Source organism: Salvelinus namaycush, chromosome 12, assembly GCF_016432855.1.
Source record: "Salvelinus namaycush isolate Seneca chromosome 12, SaNama_1.0, whole genome shotgun sequence".
Lineage (NCBI taxonomy): Eukaryota > Metazoa > Chordata > Actinopteri > Salmoniformes > Salmonidae > Salvelinus > Salvelinus namaycush.
In genome coordinates, this window is record NC_052318.1 from 51,295,736 (window position 1) to 51,312,746 (window position 17,011).

At 41.8% G+C, this 17,011-nt stretch overlaps 1 protein-coding gene across 8 annotated transcripts in view; it reads right to left on the minus strand.

Annotated features, from left to right (window-relative positions):
• LOC120057401 (stromal interaction molecule 1-like) overlaps window positions 1-17,011 on the minus strand; it is an 82,616-nt gene that overhangs the window by 14,873 nt on the left and 50,732 nt on the right. For all 8 annotated transcript variants that reach the window (XM_039006016.1, XM_039006015.1, XM_039006011.1 and 5 more), the window contains one exon: window positions 4,522-4,699. In XM_039006016.1, coding sequence (XP_038861944.1) covers window positions 4,522-4,699 — 178 coding nt within the window. The remainder of the gene's footprint in view (window positions 1-4,521; window positions 4,700-17,011) is intronic.

Consider the following 17,011-nt stretch of genomic DNA (forward strand, 5'->3'; position numbering starts at 1 on the left):
ACCCAATCAAAGGATCAGAGAATGAATCTAGTATTGAAAGCATAAGCTACAGCTAGCTAGCACTGCAGTGCATAACATGTGGTGAATAGTTGACTCAAAGAGAGAGAAATACAATAGTTAAAAAGTTTTGAACAAATTAATTTCTTCTAAAATGAAGGATAAGCAAGAGAGAGAGAGTATACATTTTTTTCTCACTTACTTAGCTAGCAAATGCAGCTAGCTAGTTTACCCTACTCAAACATGCTATGTTAGCTAGCTGGCTATCAAACGCAAAACTGGAACTTTTCCAAGTCAAGGTAAGCTTTTGGTTTTACTAATTTCTTGCCACCGGGGCCCGCCGGTGTAACTGCTAAACTGTTAACTGACTATACACTGTAAAGTTACTGCATGATTGTAGTGTGTTTACTAACGCGTTACTTCTATTAGCTATGTTGACTATGACGTTACTTTAGCTAATATGGTGACAACGATGTAGGCTGTGTGTAGGTGTTTTCGCCTGATGACTCTTCGCCTGTGCATTGAAGTCCACAAACGAAGGGAAAAGGTGAGAGGAGGAGAGCGCATAGATGTGAGAAGGAATACAACGTGGCTGCTATGAAAGTGAACTGTGCTTACGCATGATCAGGGGTTAGATTCAGTTGAAAAACGTTTCTGAAACGGAAGCAAACGTAACAAAACTGGGATAAACATACCTGCATTTGTCCAATAGAAACTCTTGTTTGCAACTGTTGTACTAACGATTACACCCTAGATCAGCTAGATGCAGGCAAGAGTGTGCAAGGCAGTATGGAATGTGTCAATATCTGTCCAAGTGTCACTGTCTTTAAAAAATATATATTTGCATACCAAATTAAAAAAAATTATAATAATAGTTTTTTAGCATGATTTTCAAAACTTTTACATTTAATTGAGAGAAATATAATCGCTATTGTTCTCTATAAAATGTTTAATGTTGATTGTATGAATCTCAAAATTGAGTGTATTACATTTACTTATGCAAACATTTTATTATGTTGTTAGATGTTTAAATGATCACTTATCCTTATTCTGCCAAAATAACAAGTGTTTCAGTGTCAATCGTAGAGATAAATAGGACTCTAGATGGAAATAACTCGTTTTGGTATAGACATTGTCATTGCGGGATTTCACTATTCTAAAAGTAGTCATCTGAGTGGGAATTCCTATGGGTTGGGAGTGATCAGTCAATGATCGGAGAGCATTGTCTTCTTCAAATTGGGTTGCCTATGGTTTGTAAACCAAAGACTAATGTAATATCCAGGAGCCTAGATCAAGATTTATACCAGGACATTGGTCTAAAGATCCAGGCCCATTGAGTTGAGACCATGACAAGTTATTAAAAAACAAATTTGAAGACCACTAGATCAAGAGTCCATGGGTTCTTTCTTCAATGTTGTTTTTGTCGCACTGCTTTGCTTTATCTTGGCCAGGTCGCATTTGTAAATATTTTAAATTGTAAGATTAAACTTCGGTACAGTACAGTAAAGCACAGTTGAGCCAGTATTTATGCTGCAGTAGTTTGTGTCGGGGGGCTAGGGTCAGTCTGTTATATCTGGAGTATTTCTCCTGTCTTATCCGGTGTCTTGTGTGAATTTAAGTATGCTCTCTCTCTCTCGCTCTCTCTCTCTCTCTCTGAGCCCTAGGGCCATGCCTCAGGACTACCTGGCCTGATGACTCCTTGCTGTCCCCAGTCCACCTGGCCGTGCTGCTGCTCCAGTTTCGACTGTTCTGGGAACCCTGACCTGTTCCAGACCTGCTGTTTTCAACTCTCTAGAGACAGCAGAGTACTGGCCACCCCTCATAGCCTGGTTCCTCTCTAGGTTTCTTCCTAGGTTCTGGCCTTTCTAGGGAGTTTTTCCTAGCCAACGTGCTTCTACACCTGCAATGCTTGCTGTTTGGGGTTTTAGGCTGGGTTTCTGTACAGCACTTTGAGATATCAGCTGATGTAAGAAGGGCTTTATAAATAAATGTGATTTGATTTGAGATTTGATTTAGAGTACAGTACAGTAGGGCAGGGGTTTTCAAACTTTTCTTGCCCAGGGACCCCCATCATATATGACTCGATTCAGGAAACTAGGCATATGTCGCGGGTCACTACTTCACAGGAGAGCCATTTGAACGAAAACTTATTTTTTATCAAAATATGTTTTTTTTGCAGGAAATGCCTACTGGAACATGTGAACTTTCGTGTGCCTTAATAACAGACTTGTATGCCATCTGTAAATACAAATAATACATATAATTACGAACCAAGTTGGTTTAGCCACAGAAAAAGCCAGCAACTTTCCCGCTAGCCATTATTGGCTGAGAAAATTAGTGGGCTGGACATGCCAAAAGATGAGTTTGGATTGGTCTGCCATATAGTACGCTTGTGTCTATTTGAGTTGGTCAGTTTGATAGCTAAGGAGATGGAGAAAACACCTGTCTCCGGATTACATCTTCAAACTAAGGGCAACCATGGCATCCGTGACAGGGAGAAGCGTCCATCCATGACATAACGTTATGGGTAAGATAGTCTAGCTAGCTACATTTTCAGATATTACCTGTTTTCAATTTTGACAGAAAGACATTTTCATTTCAAGTTAATGTGTACTGTTAGCTAGCTAGCTAACGATAGCTGGCTGGCTCACTAGCTAACGTTATGTGTATGATCTCATTATTCGTATCTGAGAGCCATTTGCTTTGCTAGTTATAGCTTAATGTTAGCTAGCTAACACTGAACCTGGTTGGTTATCTACCTGCAGATTCATGCAGGGTAGTAACATCATGAGTTGGGATTATAATGAATTGTTTACCTCTGGTGCGTTCGTAGATTCGCTCTGGCTATCTACTCCAATTTCAGAGCACTCTTGTCTGAGTGTGCCAGAGCGCAGAATAACTGATGAATTTACGAACGCTCAACACCAGTTGAATATGGCTGGAATCAGTAAATGGTGGCCAAAAAAAGTGTAATTAAACTGTTGCCAGCAGCACAGTTACAGTCACCAATGCTCTAGATAACATGAAAACAGCCTAACCAGCTCTGCTAGGGGGAGTAAAATGGTCAGAGTGGGGTGTTCTCTCATTATGTGTCTGGAAGTAGCTGGCAAGACAGTTAGCTTGGGTGCTTGACTGGCATTGTGAGGTCAGAACGCTCAGATCAACCCTACTCCTCGGCCAGAGCGTCCAGTGTGCGCTCTGAATGCTCCGAGAGCGAAAGGCTCTGAATTTATGAAAGGACAATCTGACAACGCTCTGAATTTACCAACGCCCTGAGCTCACTATGAGTGCACTCCAGATTGAATTCACAAACACACCCCATAGCTAGCTAGCTACATGCCTTAACAAAATACTCCATCATGCAAGTAACCATTTCAAGAGAATGTCACTGCGACAACTGTTGATAGACGTGGCTGGTACTTTGGCACTCTCGTCTGAGTGTGCCAGAGCGCAAAATAACTGATGAATTTACAAACGCTCAACACCCGTTGAATATGGCTGGTGTCAGTAAACGTTGGCAAAAAAGCATAAATTGTTGCCAGCAGCACAGTTGCAGTCACTAACACTCTGGATAACATAAAAACAGCCTAACCAGCACTGCTGGGGCGAGTGAAATGGTCAGTGAGCTGTTCTCTCATTTGTGTCTGGAAGTAGCTAGCAAGCTAGCCGACATTAGCCAGTTAGCTTGGGTGCTTGACTGTTGTTGTTAGTACAGAACGCTCAGATCAAACCTTAAAGAGATGGGTGGGGCTAAAGATTAAGAGGGTGTGAACGATGCTGAATGGGTGTAGACAAAGAAGAGCTCTCCGGTAGGTACCAAAACATTCAAAGGCCATTTTCTCAAAAGTGAGGTTACAAGTTTATCAACTTTCAAAGCAGAATTACTTTCCCATTGTTCCTCAAATGCAGTGTATGATATACCATTTTGTAGCTCTGTGTCTCTGCTTTTATCCAATGTAAAAAACACAATTTCACATTTTGCTACAAAAGATCGAATCAAGGCGGTCGGTCACATTTGTTAGAAAAAAACAAATAAAAATGTGTATAAAAACATGTCTTCTCATCAGGTGAATAATAAAGGCAAGTAGAAGTAATTAACATTTTAAAATTAATAGATTTGGTGGAACGCTTCAACAAAGTACTGAGAAAAGCGTCTGAATACTTATGTAAATGTGATATGAGTTTTTTTATTTTTAATAAACTTGCAAACATTTCTAAAAACCTGTTTTTGCTTTGTCATTATGGGGTATTGTGTGTATATTGTGTATAAAAAAACTCTTTAATACATTTTAGAAAAAGTCTAATGTAACAAAATGTGGAAAAAGTCACAGGGTCGGAATACTTTCCAAATGCACTGTATACAGGCATATTTATTTGTGTGTGTGTATGCATTGTGTATGCAGTTTGTGTGTGTGTGTGTGTGTTAATGTGTGTATGCTGTGTATGCACAGTACACAGGTGTATGTGTATAAACAGGTGTGTGTATGTCCAGGTGTACTGTATGTGTGTATGCAGTGTGTGTACCTGATCCAGCTCTTCCTCGGCGTATTTCTGCCTGCTCCACTCGTTCTCTGTTCCCTCCCGTAGCTTACCGAGTCTCTGGGCCTCTTGCTTGGCTTCGTTGATCTCGTCCCTCAGACGTTGCTCCAACGTTACCTTCTCAACCTCCACACTACGATGCTCCTCCTGGGCGATCTGCAACCTACAGAGAGAAGGAGAGATGGGGGAGAGCGAGAGGGCGAGAGAGAGACGGGAAAGAGAGGGCAAAAGAAGATAGTGGCAGGAGATGAAGGGAAGACAGAGAAAAAGGGAAAGAGTGAAATAGAGAGAGGATTAATACACTACTTTTCAAGATTATACATATAATTGGCTATATAGTTATGTTTATGCATTACCAGGGCAAAGATATCCTGTGGCGTGCCACATTGCTATTCTTAACCTATACTGAACACAAATATAAAACGCAACATGCAACGATTTCAAAGATTTTACTGAGTTACAGTTCATATAAGGAAATCAGTCAATTGAAATAAATAAATTAGGCCCTAATGTATGGATTTCACATGACTGGGCAGAGGTGCAGCCATTTTTCTATTTTACCTTTATTTAACTTGGCAAGACAGGGCCAGGAAGGGCATAGGCCCAGTCAATGAGGATGAGTTTTTCCCCACAAAAAGGCTTTATTACAGACAGAAATACTCCTGAGCACCCCTCCCCACCCCCCTCAGATGATCTGACAGCTGAAGAAGCTGAATGTGGAGGTCCTGGGCTGGCGTGGTTACACGTGATCTGCAGTTGTGAGGCCAGTTGGACTTACTGCCAAATTCTCTAAAACAACGTTGGAGGCAGCTTATGGTAGAGAAATGAACTTTCAATTCTCTGGCAACAGCTCTGGTGGACATTCCTGCAGTCAGCGTGCCAATTGCACGCTCCCTAAAAACTTCAGACATCTGTGGCATTGTGTTGTGTGACAAAACGGAACATTTTAAAGTGGCCTTTTATTGTCCCCAGCAGAAGTTGCACCTGTGTAATGATCATGCTGTTTAAATCAGCTTTTTGATATGCCACACCTGTAAGGTGGATGGGTTATCTTGGCAAATGAGAAATGCTCAGTAACAAGGATGTAAACAAATTTGTGTACAAAATGTGTTCAGTGTATATCAATGACCTTGCTGCTGGGTCTTCTACTGTACCTGCCATTCTCTTTGCTGATGATACCAATGTGATTTTATCACACAATCCTTTTGATTCACTAATTAACGATGCCATCTCAGGAATGGCAAAATGTTCTGAATGGCAACATTTTCTGAATGGTACCAGATAAACAAATTATATTTAAATGTTTAAAAAAATCTAACTTTATGTACAGTTTTGGCCAAAAGTTTTGAGAATGACACAAATATTAATTTACACTAAGTTTGCTGATTCAGTGTCTTTAGATATTTTTTGTAAGATGTTACTATGGAACACTAAAGTATAATTACAAGCATTTCATAAATGTCAAAGGCTTTTTTGACAATTACATGAAGTTGATGCAAAGAGTCAATATTTGCAGCATTGACCCTTCTTTTTCAAGACCTCTGCAATCCGCCCTGGCATGCTGTCAATTAACTTGTTATGGATAGGGGGCAGCATTTTCACGTTTGGATGAAAAGCATGCCCAGAGTAAACTGCCTGCTACTCAGTCCCAGTTGCTAACATATGCATATTATTAGTATATTTGGATAGAAAACACTATGAAGTTTCTAAAACTGTTTGAATGATGTCTGTGAGTATAACAGAACTCATATGGCAGGCAAAAACCTGACAAAAAATCCAACCAGGAAGTGGGAAATCTGAGGTTGGTCGTTTTTCAACTCATTCCCTATTGAAGATAGTGGGATATTGGTCATGTTGCACTTCCTAAGGCTTCCACTAGATGTCAACAGTCTTTAGAACCTTGTCTGATGCTTCTACTGTGAAGTGGGGGCGAATGAGAGGAGATTGAGTAAGGTCTCTCCCAGAGTGCCACGAGCTGACCATGCGTGTTCATGTGAGAGTTAGCTGCGTTGCATCACATTTCTGAAGACAAAGGAATTCTCCGGTTGGAACATTATTGAAGATTTATGTTAAAAACATCCTAAAGATTGATTCTATACATTGTTTGACATGTTTCTACGGACTGTAATATGACTTTTCGTCTGAACTTTTGCCTGGACCTGCCCGCGCGTCTTGAGTTTAGATTGTGTACTGAATGAGCGAACCAAAAGAAGTAATTTGGACATAAATTATGGACTTTATGGAACAAATCAAACATTTATTGTGAAACTAGGATTCCTGGGAGTGCATTCTGATGAAGATCATTAAAAGGTAAGTGAATATTTATAATGCTATTTCTGACTTATGTTGACTCCAACATGGCGGATTGGCTTGATTTGTCGTCTGAGCGCCGTACTCAGATTATTGCATGGTGTGCTTTTTCCGTAAAGTTTTTTGAAATCTGACACAGCGGTTGCATTAAGGAGAAGTGGATCTAAAATTCCATGCATAACAGTTGTATCTTTTATCAATTAAGTTCTGCTTTTCTGATGTATCAAATACTTATGTCATGCAATAAAATGCTAATTAATTACTTAAAAATCATACAATGTGATTTTCTGGATTTTTGTCTCACAGTTGAAGTGTACCTATGATAAAAAGTACAGACCTCTACATGCTTTGTAAGTAGGATAACCTGCAAAATCGGCAGTGTATCAAATACTTGTTCTCCCCACTGTAGGTGTTCCTTTTGTCCAGGTGGGAAAGGGCAGTGTGGAGTGCAATAGAGATTGCATCATCTGTGGATCTGTTTGGGTGATATGCAAATTGGAGTGGGTCTAGGGTTTCTGGGATAATGGTGTTGATGTGAGCCATTACCAGCCTTTCAAAGCACTTCATGGCTACGGACGTGAGTGCTACGGGTCTGTAGTCGTTTAGGCAGGTTGCCTTTGTGTTCTTGTACACAGGGACTATGGAGGTCTGCTTGAAACATGTTGGTATTACAGACTCAATCAGGGACATGTTAAAAATGTCAGTGAAGACACCTGCCAGTTGGTCAGCACATGCCCGGAGCACACGTCCTGGTAATCCGTCTGGCCCTGCGGCCTTGTGTATGTTGACCTGTTTAAAGGTCTTACTCACGTCGGCTACGTCGCTCACGTCGCTGATGCGCTCATGCATGCCTCAGTGTTGCTTGCCTCGAAGCGAGCATAGAAGTGATTTAGCTCGTCTGGTAGGCTCGTGTCACTGGGCAGTTCGCGGCTGTGCTTCCCTTTGTAGTCTGTAATAGTTTGCAAGCCCTGCCACATCCGACGAGTGTCGGAGCCGGTGTAGTATGATTCAAACTTAGCCCTGTATTGACGCTTTGCCGGTTTGATGGTTCGTCGCAGGGCATAGCGGGATTTCTTGTAAGCTTCCAGGTTAGAGTCCCGCACCTTGAAAGCGGCAGCTCTACCCTTTGGAGTATGTACGTACAGTCACTGTAGGGATGACGTCCTCAATGCACTTATTGATAAAGCCAGTGACTGATGTGGTGTATTCCTCAATGTCATCGGAAGAATCCCGGAACATGTTCCAGTCTGTGATAGCAAAACAGTCCTGTAGTTTAGCATCTGCTTCATCTGACCACTTTTTTATAGACCGAGTCACTGGTGCTTCCTGCTTTAATTTTTGCTTGTAAGCAGGAATCAGGAGGATAGAGTTGTGGTCGGATTTACCAAATGGAGGGCGAGGGAGAGCTTTGTATGCGTCTCTGTGTGTGGAGTACAGGTGATCCAGAATTAGAAGTAGAACTGATTTAAGTTTCCCTGCAATAAAGTATCCGGCCACTAGGAGCGCCGCCTCTGGGTGAGCGGTTTCCTGTTTGCTTATTTCCTTATACAGCTGACTGAGTGCGGTCTTAGTGCCCGTATCTGTCTGTGGTGGTAAATAAACAGCCACGAAAAGTATAGCTGAGAACTCTCTAGGGAAGTAGTGTGGCCTGCAATTTATTACAATATACTCTACTTCAGGCGAGCAAAATCTAGAGACTTCCTTAGATTTCGTGCACCAGCTGTTGTTTACAAATATGCACAGACCGCCCCCCCTCGTCTTACCTGAGTGTGCTGTTATATCCTGCCGGTGCAGCTTGTATCCCGCTAGCTGAATATCCATGTCGTCATTCAGCCACGATTCCGTGAAACATAGCATATTACAGTTTTTGATGTTCCGTTGGTAGGATATTCGTGATCGTACCTCGTCTAGTTTATTGTCCAATGATTGCACGTTGGCGAGTAATATTGACGGTAACGGCAGCTTTCCTACTCGCCTTCTGCAGGTCCGGACGAGGCATCCGGCTCTTCGTTCTCTGCGTCGCTTCCTTTTGCGAATAATTGGGGTGTCTGCCCTGTGGGGTGTTTGGAGAATATCGTCTGAGTCCTGCCTGTTGTTGAAGAAATCTTCTTCTAATCCGAGGTGAGTGATCGCTGTCCTGATATCCAGAAGCTCTTTTCTGCCGTAAGATACGGTTGCAGAAACATTATGTACAAAATAATTTACAAATATTGTGAAAAAACCCACATAATAGCACAATTGGTTAGGAGACCGTAGAACGGCAGCCATCTCCTCCGGCGCCATTTCTACAGAGGGTGCCCCTTATGATTTTCATATGACAATGTTTGTGGAACAGTTTCATTTAACTTATAATAATGTCTTCATATCTCAAAATCTGTGTCATGTGCTTAATCAAAATTAATTAAAATTATACAAACCTAAAAAGTAACTTCTATTGCCATTGCCAACAATGTAAAAATAGCCTATATAAAGCCAAAAAAAAAACATTGCAGCCTGCAGGTAGAAATCACCCTGATTAAAAATAAATATCCTATAAATCACATTGTTGCAGACAGACCATGTGTAGCCAAATTTTAAACATTGTATCAACTATAAATTTGAGTGCGCCCGAAGTTTGCAGCTAGAGAACTTGCAATATTGTATAAAACATTCTGGGCCCTCAGAGTTTCCTGTGCTAGTGAGCTCGGGACAGACACAGCTGTAGTCGATTTGCGCAAGGGATAAGAAGCAGTGCTTGACTTGGGAAGGAGCTCACCGGAGCCAAGTACCAGCACCTCAAATGTTACCCTGCTTGAGTTCCTGTTCCTCTTATAGAATATTAGCTCAAAAGTATTGTGGTTCTCCTGCACATAAATATAAACAGTACCAGCACCCAAAATGAGAACCAGAACCTATTTCAGTCCAAGTCAAACACTTTTAAGAAGCCTATTCCACTGGATCAGAGCATGACATTTTTCCCTTTCATGCTGAGTGATTATGGAAAGGGAGAGAGCTGGAAAGATTTTTCAAATACATTGAGAAACTATTGTCCTTATCAACGGATGTAAAAACAGTTTTTGTTCGCTTGCTGTTTGAGGTGAAAACCTTACTTTGAGAAGCTCCACAGCTCATTAGTGGTGGTGCGTTAAGCCAATCAGAAATACTATCAGATCCCCAAATGACCACATTTATATGCCTACATTTGCGCTCAGGCCAGGTAGCCTATAGGCCTACTTCTATGCGTGCGCGTTCTTACTCAGCGCTCCAAACAAGACGATGACTAAATTGACAGAAGTCGTAAATGGAATTAAATAAACCAAAACCTGTTTCTCACAAGTGTAGCATAGGTTGTGCACTCTGCCAACTTTGTGTCCACTCGGACAATGAGAACAGGAAGACTGTAATAATATTGAATGCATAAAAATAAATGACCATAACAAATTTGAAATTATAGGAATTGACGGTAAATGTACTACTGGTGATATATGTAATGGGGAATTGATAGAGACTAACAATCAAACACAAACAATTCACACAATGAAGTTATGAAACAATGAATGTGCACAAATTGGCGGGAGAGAGCGCATTCTGGGGAGAGAAGTGCATTGTGGAGAGGGAAGTACATTGTGCATCTGGGTGCAAGGTCAATCTGACGTCTGCATTGTCCATGCAGAATTTACGTTGATATGGCCTCAGCAGAAGTCAGGGCATTCAGGGCACTCTTGCGCTATGTGGAGCAGTGCAGAGCTGTTGTCAAGGAAGTGAGTTTGTGTTTATACAGGATGTACCGCCCCCACCTACAGGCAACCAATCATGTCAATGTGGCGCTTTACAGAGCCCTCCACATTGTTACAACATTTGGAAGGCGCATGGCCATGCGGTACAGAACTCGATATGACCTCTGCCTGCCTCTGGAGGCTACACAATTGCATCACACCCTCCATAAAGGAGCCTCCGAACACATTTTCGAATCAAGCATAAATTGGCTTTTAGTCTAGGTCTCCGCAAAGAATTAGTTCTCTATACGACTAAAACTATCTCGGTCGACCAACAGCTTAATGACCAAACTGACCAGTCGACTAATTGGGGTCAGCCCTAGTCGTCTATCACTTGTTTTCTTTGGTGAAAATAAAACAGACATATCAATATAACTGATAAGGAATGAGTAGTTTAGTTTAGTCTACTTCCTGGCGAAGTTTCAGTAGGAAACAAAACACCACTATCGCCCATATAAGTAGTGGGAGGATGTTCTACAACTCTTAACAGCAGGGGGAGCCAACAGGAGGACAGAGAGCAGCCTTGGGAGATCAAAAGTCACAAAGACAGACAGGCAGGCAAGGCAGACAGGCAGGCAGGCAGGCAGACAAGCAGACAGACATGCTCTCCACGGAGGCAGAAAGACGGGAGAGATGAAATTAAGGGGAGAAAGTGGGGAGGGAGAGCAGAGCAGGGGAGGGGAGGAGAAATGGGTGACAGTTGGGGGTATTGAGGGAATGGGGGTGAATGTTTTTGAGCCTGCACGTGACTGTGTGTATTTTGGAGATAGAGAGGGGGGGGGGGTATATTTCCAGAATGAAAGAGAGAGATATATTTTGAGAGGGGGGACACACCCTTTCATAGAGAACAAAGGGATTAGCTAGAGGAAATAGAGTGGATCTGTGGGTTGATCCCTGTTTGTGTCTGCGTGTGCATTTCTCTCTCTGTCTGTGTGTGTGTGTGTGTGTGTGTGTGTGTGTGTGTGTGTGTGTGTGTGTGTGTGTGTGTGTGTGTGTGTGTGTGTGTGTGTTACCTGCATGGTCTCCATGGAGAGAAGGGAGTGTGTCGATGTGCCCTTGATCAAGGCACTTAACCCTAATTTGCTCCAGGGGCACTGTACTACTATGGCTGACCCTGTAAAACAACACATTGCACTGCACGTATACGGTGTATGTGACAGTAAAACATCCATTTAAAAATAATAATGATTACCCTGTGTTTATCATCTGTAGTAGGCAAAATGACAGATTCTTCATCTATGCTGTTGCTCATGTGTTATAAGACCGGACTATACTGTCATTCATTGAACCTTTATTTAGCCAGGTATACTATTGAGAACATTTACATTTTACAGCAATAACCTGGTTGGTCCAGAGGTGAACTGAACGATGTCTCTGTCTGCAGAGAGCTAAACCATACAGACCATCATCTTTATTTGAGAGATCTGACATTACCAGGATTTGAGCCTGCATGCCCATGGTTACATAATGTAATAAAACAGTGTGTGTGTGTGTGTGTGTGTGTGTGTGTGTGTGTGTGTGTGTGTGTGTGTGTGTGTGTGTGTGTGTGTGTGTGTGTGTGTGTGTTGTATGTGCCTTTGTTATGGTCTGAGACAGTCTGGCTGTATTCTCAGAGAACTGGCTGGTCTTTTCCCATGTAAGGGCCTCAGACAGAACCCTACGTCACTAAGCACTGACAGCAGGCACCCAATGTCCGGTCTGGAGTGTGAAGTCACCAGCTTTGCTGGACGGCTACTGCGTAGCAACCAAGCGGTGTCAAAAGCCCTGGTCTGCTCTAGAAAGCCTATGTAAGTTACGATCGGAAGAACGGCCCCCCCAACATTTTTAGACGGACGTTTTGGCCACAAAAATGTGTTTATTATGATCAAGTTCGATCCCCAATGAATTATGAAAAAATTTGCTACAAATTGAGATATTTAATTAAATAAATAGTGACCCATTCTGACTCCTACATTAATCATCACACAGGACCACGTGCTGACACAGACTAATCACAGGCAGGCTAAAAGGAGGCTAGCGCCCTCATACACGCTCTTTGCACGTGCATCATTTAGTTGTGTTACATTCTGAATTTAAAATGGATTCAATTGAGATTTTTTTTTGTCACTGGCCTATACACAATACCACCTCATGTCAAAGTGGAATTATGTTTTTTGAAAGATATACAAATTAATACAAAATGTAAAGCTGAAATGACTTGAGTCAATAAGTATTCAAACCCTTTGATATGGCAAGCCCAAATAAGTTCAGAAGTAAAAATGTCCTTTAACAAGTCACATAATAAGTTGCATGGTCTCACTCCGTGTGCAATAATAGTCTTTAACATGACCTCAATTCTATATGTGGGGTACAGAGATATCTGTAAGGTCTCTCAGTCCAGCATATTCAACCACAAAGATGCGTCTCAAAGAAGGGCTCCTTTTGGTAGATGGGGGGACATTGAATATCCATTTGAGTATGGTGAAGTTATTAATTACACTTTGGATGGCGTCACTACAAAGATACAGGCGTCCTTCCTAACTCAGTTGTCGGAGAGGAAGGAAACTGCTCAGGGATTTCACCACGAGGACAATGGTGACTAAAACTGTTGCAGAAAAAAACTGAGGATGGGTCAAAAGCATTGTAGTTACTCCACAATACTAACCTAATTAACAGAGTGAAAAGGAAGCCTGTACAGAATTAAAATATTCCAAAACATGCATCCTGTTAGCAACAAGGCACTAAAGTAATACTGCAAAAAGTGTTATGTTTGGGGCAAATCAAATACTGTCACACCCTGATCGGTTTCACCTGTCTTGTGCTTGTCTCCACCCCCCACCAGGTGTCTCCAATTTGTCCCCATTATCTTCTGTGTATTTCTAGTTTCTGGTTGTCTGTGCCAGTTAGTGTTGTCTTGTCAGGTTGTTCCAGTGTGTTTTCCTGTTTCTTAAGTTTTGTTTTCTAGTCTTTCTGTTTCATTTATTTATATTTTTTACCCCTTTTTCATGGTATCCAATTGGTAGTTAGAGTCTTGTCCCATCGCTGTGGATGTTAAAAATATTTGTTGGTCTGATGTGATTAATGAGGAGCATCCAGATGCTGCACTTGATGAATTTATGAAATTTCTTCTTGCAACTATTGATAAACATGCACCTGTTAAGAAACTGACTGTTAGAACTGTTAAGGCTCCATGGATTGATGAGGAATTCAGAAACTGTATGGTTGAAAGAGATGGGGCAAAAGGAGTGGCTAATAAGTCTGGCTGTACATCTGACTGGCTTACTTACTGCAAATTGAGAAATGATGTCACTAAACTCAACAAAAATAAGAAACTTTATGAAGCCAAGATCAATGATATAAAGAATGATGGAAAAAAACTTGAGTACTTTAAATTAAATTATGGACATTAAGACAAATTCAACTCCATCTTTCATCGAATCAGATGGCTTATTCATCACAAAACCATTTGATGTTGCCAATTATTTGAATGATTATTTCATTGGCAAAGTGGGCAAACTTAGGCAGGAAATGCCCATGACAAACAGTGAGCAATTATATTCATGTATAAAAAATCTAATAATGAAAAAAAAGCAGTGCAAGTTTGAATTTTGTAAAAGTTAGTGTGGGAGAGGTGGAAAAATGACGTTATCGATCAATAATGACAAACCTCCTGGCATTGACAACTTAGATGGAAAGCTACTGAGGATGGTAGCTGACTCTATAGCCACTCCTATCTGTCATATTTTTAATCTGAGCCGAGAGGAAAGTCTTTGTCCTCACGCCTGGAGGGAAGCCAAAGTAATTCCGCTACCCATGAGCGGTAAAGCAGCCTTTACTGGTTCTAACAGCAGACCTATAAGCTACCTGCCAGCTTTTAGCAAACTGTTGGAAAAAATTGTGCTTGACCAAATACAATGCTATTTCTCTGTAAACAAAGTAACAAGACTTTCAGCATGCTTATAGAGAAGGGCACTCAACATCTACTGCACTGACACAAATGACTGATGATTGGTTGAAAGAAATTTATAATAAGAAGATTGTGGGAGCTGTACTGTTAGATTTCAGTGCAGCCTTTGATATACGCATCAGCAACCACAGCTAATGAAGTCACTGAAACCCTTAAAGAGTTGCAGTCTGTTTTGGAATGGGTGGCCAGTAATAAACTGGTCCTGAACATCTCTAAAACTAAGAGCATTGTATTTTGTACAAATCATTACTTAAGTGCTAGACCTCAGCTGAATCTGGTAATGAATGGTGTGGCTGTTGAATAAGTTGAGGAGACTAAATTACTTGGCGTTACTTTAGATTGTAAACTGTCATGGTCAAAACATATAGATTCAATGGTTGCAAAGGTGGCAGAGGTCTAGCCGTAATGAAGAGATGCTCTGCTTTTTTGACACTACACTCCAAAAAGCAAGTTCTGCAGGCTCTAGTTTTGTATAATCTTGATTATTGTCCAGTCGTGTGGTCCATTGCTGCAAGGAAAGACCTATTTAAGCTGCAGCTGGTCCAGAACAGAGCGGCACGTTTTGCTCTTAATTGTAATCAGAGGGCTAATATTAATACTATGCATGCCAGTCTCTCATGGCTAAAAGTTGAGGAGAGACTGACTGCATCACTTCTTTTTATAAGAAACATTAATGTGTTGAAAGTCAACCCAAATTGTTTGCTAGTCAACATACACACAGCTCTGACACACACACGTATCCCACCAGACATGCCACCAGGGGTCTTTTCATAGTCCCAAAATCCAGAACAAATTCAAGAAAACATACAGTATTATATAGAGCCCTTATTGCATGGAACTCCCATCTCATATTGCTCAAATAAACAGCAAACCTGTTTTCAAAAAACAGATAAAGCAACACCTAGCGGCACAACGTCTCTCCTCTATTTGACCTAGATAGTTTGTGTGTATGGATTGATATGTAGGCTACGTGTGCCTTTTTAAAAATGTATGTAGTCCCGTGTAGCTCAGTTGGTAGAGCATGGCGCTTGCAACGCCAGGGTTGTGGGTTCGATTCCCACGGGGGGCCAGTACAAAAAAGTATGAATGTATGTACTTGTAAGTCGCTCTGGATAAGAGCGTCTGCTAAATGACTTAAATGTAAATGTAATGTAGTTTTGTCCTTGAGCTGTTCTTATCTAATGACGTTATGTATTATGTTTCATGTTTTGTGTGACACCAGGAAGAGTAGCTGCTGCTTTTGCAACAGCTAATGGGGATTCTAATAAAACACCAATACGAAATACCGTACGGTCGAGAGCCGTGCGTCCTCCGAAACACAACCCAGCCAAGCTGCCCTGCTTCTTGACACATTGCCTGCATAACCCGGCAGCCAGCCGCACCAATGTGTCGGAGGAAACATCGTACACCTGGCGACCGTGTCAGCGTGCATTGCACCAGGCCCGCCACAGGAGTCGCTAGAGCGTGATGGGACAAGAACATCCCTGCCGGCCAAACCCTTCCCTAACCCAGACGACGGTGGCCCAATTGTGCGCTGGCCCATGGGTCTCCCGGTCACGGCCGGCTGCGACAGAGCCTGGACTCGAACCAGGATCTCTAGTGGCACAGCTAGCACTGCGATGCAGCGCCTTGCGCCACTCGAGAGGCAGTCTTCCCGTTTCTGACCATTCTGCCTGCCCTGACCCTGAGCCTGCCTGCCATTCTGTCCCTGTATTGACTCTGCCTTGGATTACTGACCTTTGCCTGCCCCCTCTTGTATAATAAATCTGAGATTCGAACGGTCTGCCTCCTGTGTCTGCATCTGGGTCTCACCCGGAGTCGTCATAAATACAACACTGAGTACCACTCTGCATATTTTCAAGCATAGCGGTGGCAGCATCATGTTATGGGTATGATTGTAATCGTTAAGGAAGTTTTTCCAGGATAAAAAAGAAACGGAATGGAGCTAAACACAGGCAAAATCCTACTGGAAAATCTGGTTCAGTCTGCTTTCCACCAGACACAGGGAGATGAATTCAACTTTCAGCAGGAGAATAACCTAAAGCACAAGGCCAAATCTACACTGGAGTTGCTTACCAAGAAGACCGTGAACGTTCCTGAGAAGACTTGAAAATGGTTGTCTAGCAATGATCAACAATCAATTTGACAGAGCTTCAATAATATTGTACAATCCAGGTGTTTAAAGCTCTTAGAGACTTACCCAGAAAGACTCAAAGCTGTAATTTCTGCCTTACATGATTTGACTCAGGGGTGTGAATACTTATGAAAATTGGATATTTCTGTATAAAATTTTCTCACGCTATAATGCTGATGACATAGCGGAGAATGGAGGATTGAACTCACACTATGTTTGAAATATCTATTTAGTATGCAATACATTTTGAATTCCAAATTACATCATATGTTAACAGTTTTGACTTGAGGTTAGTAGGGGTGGCAGGTATGTCGACCTAAAAGAGAAATG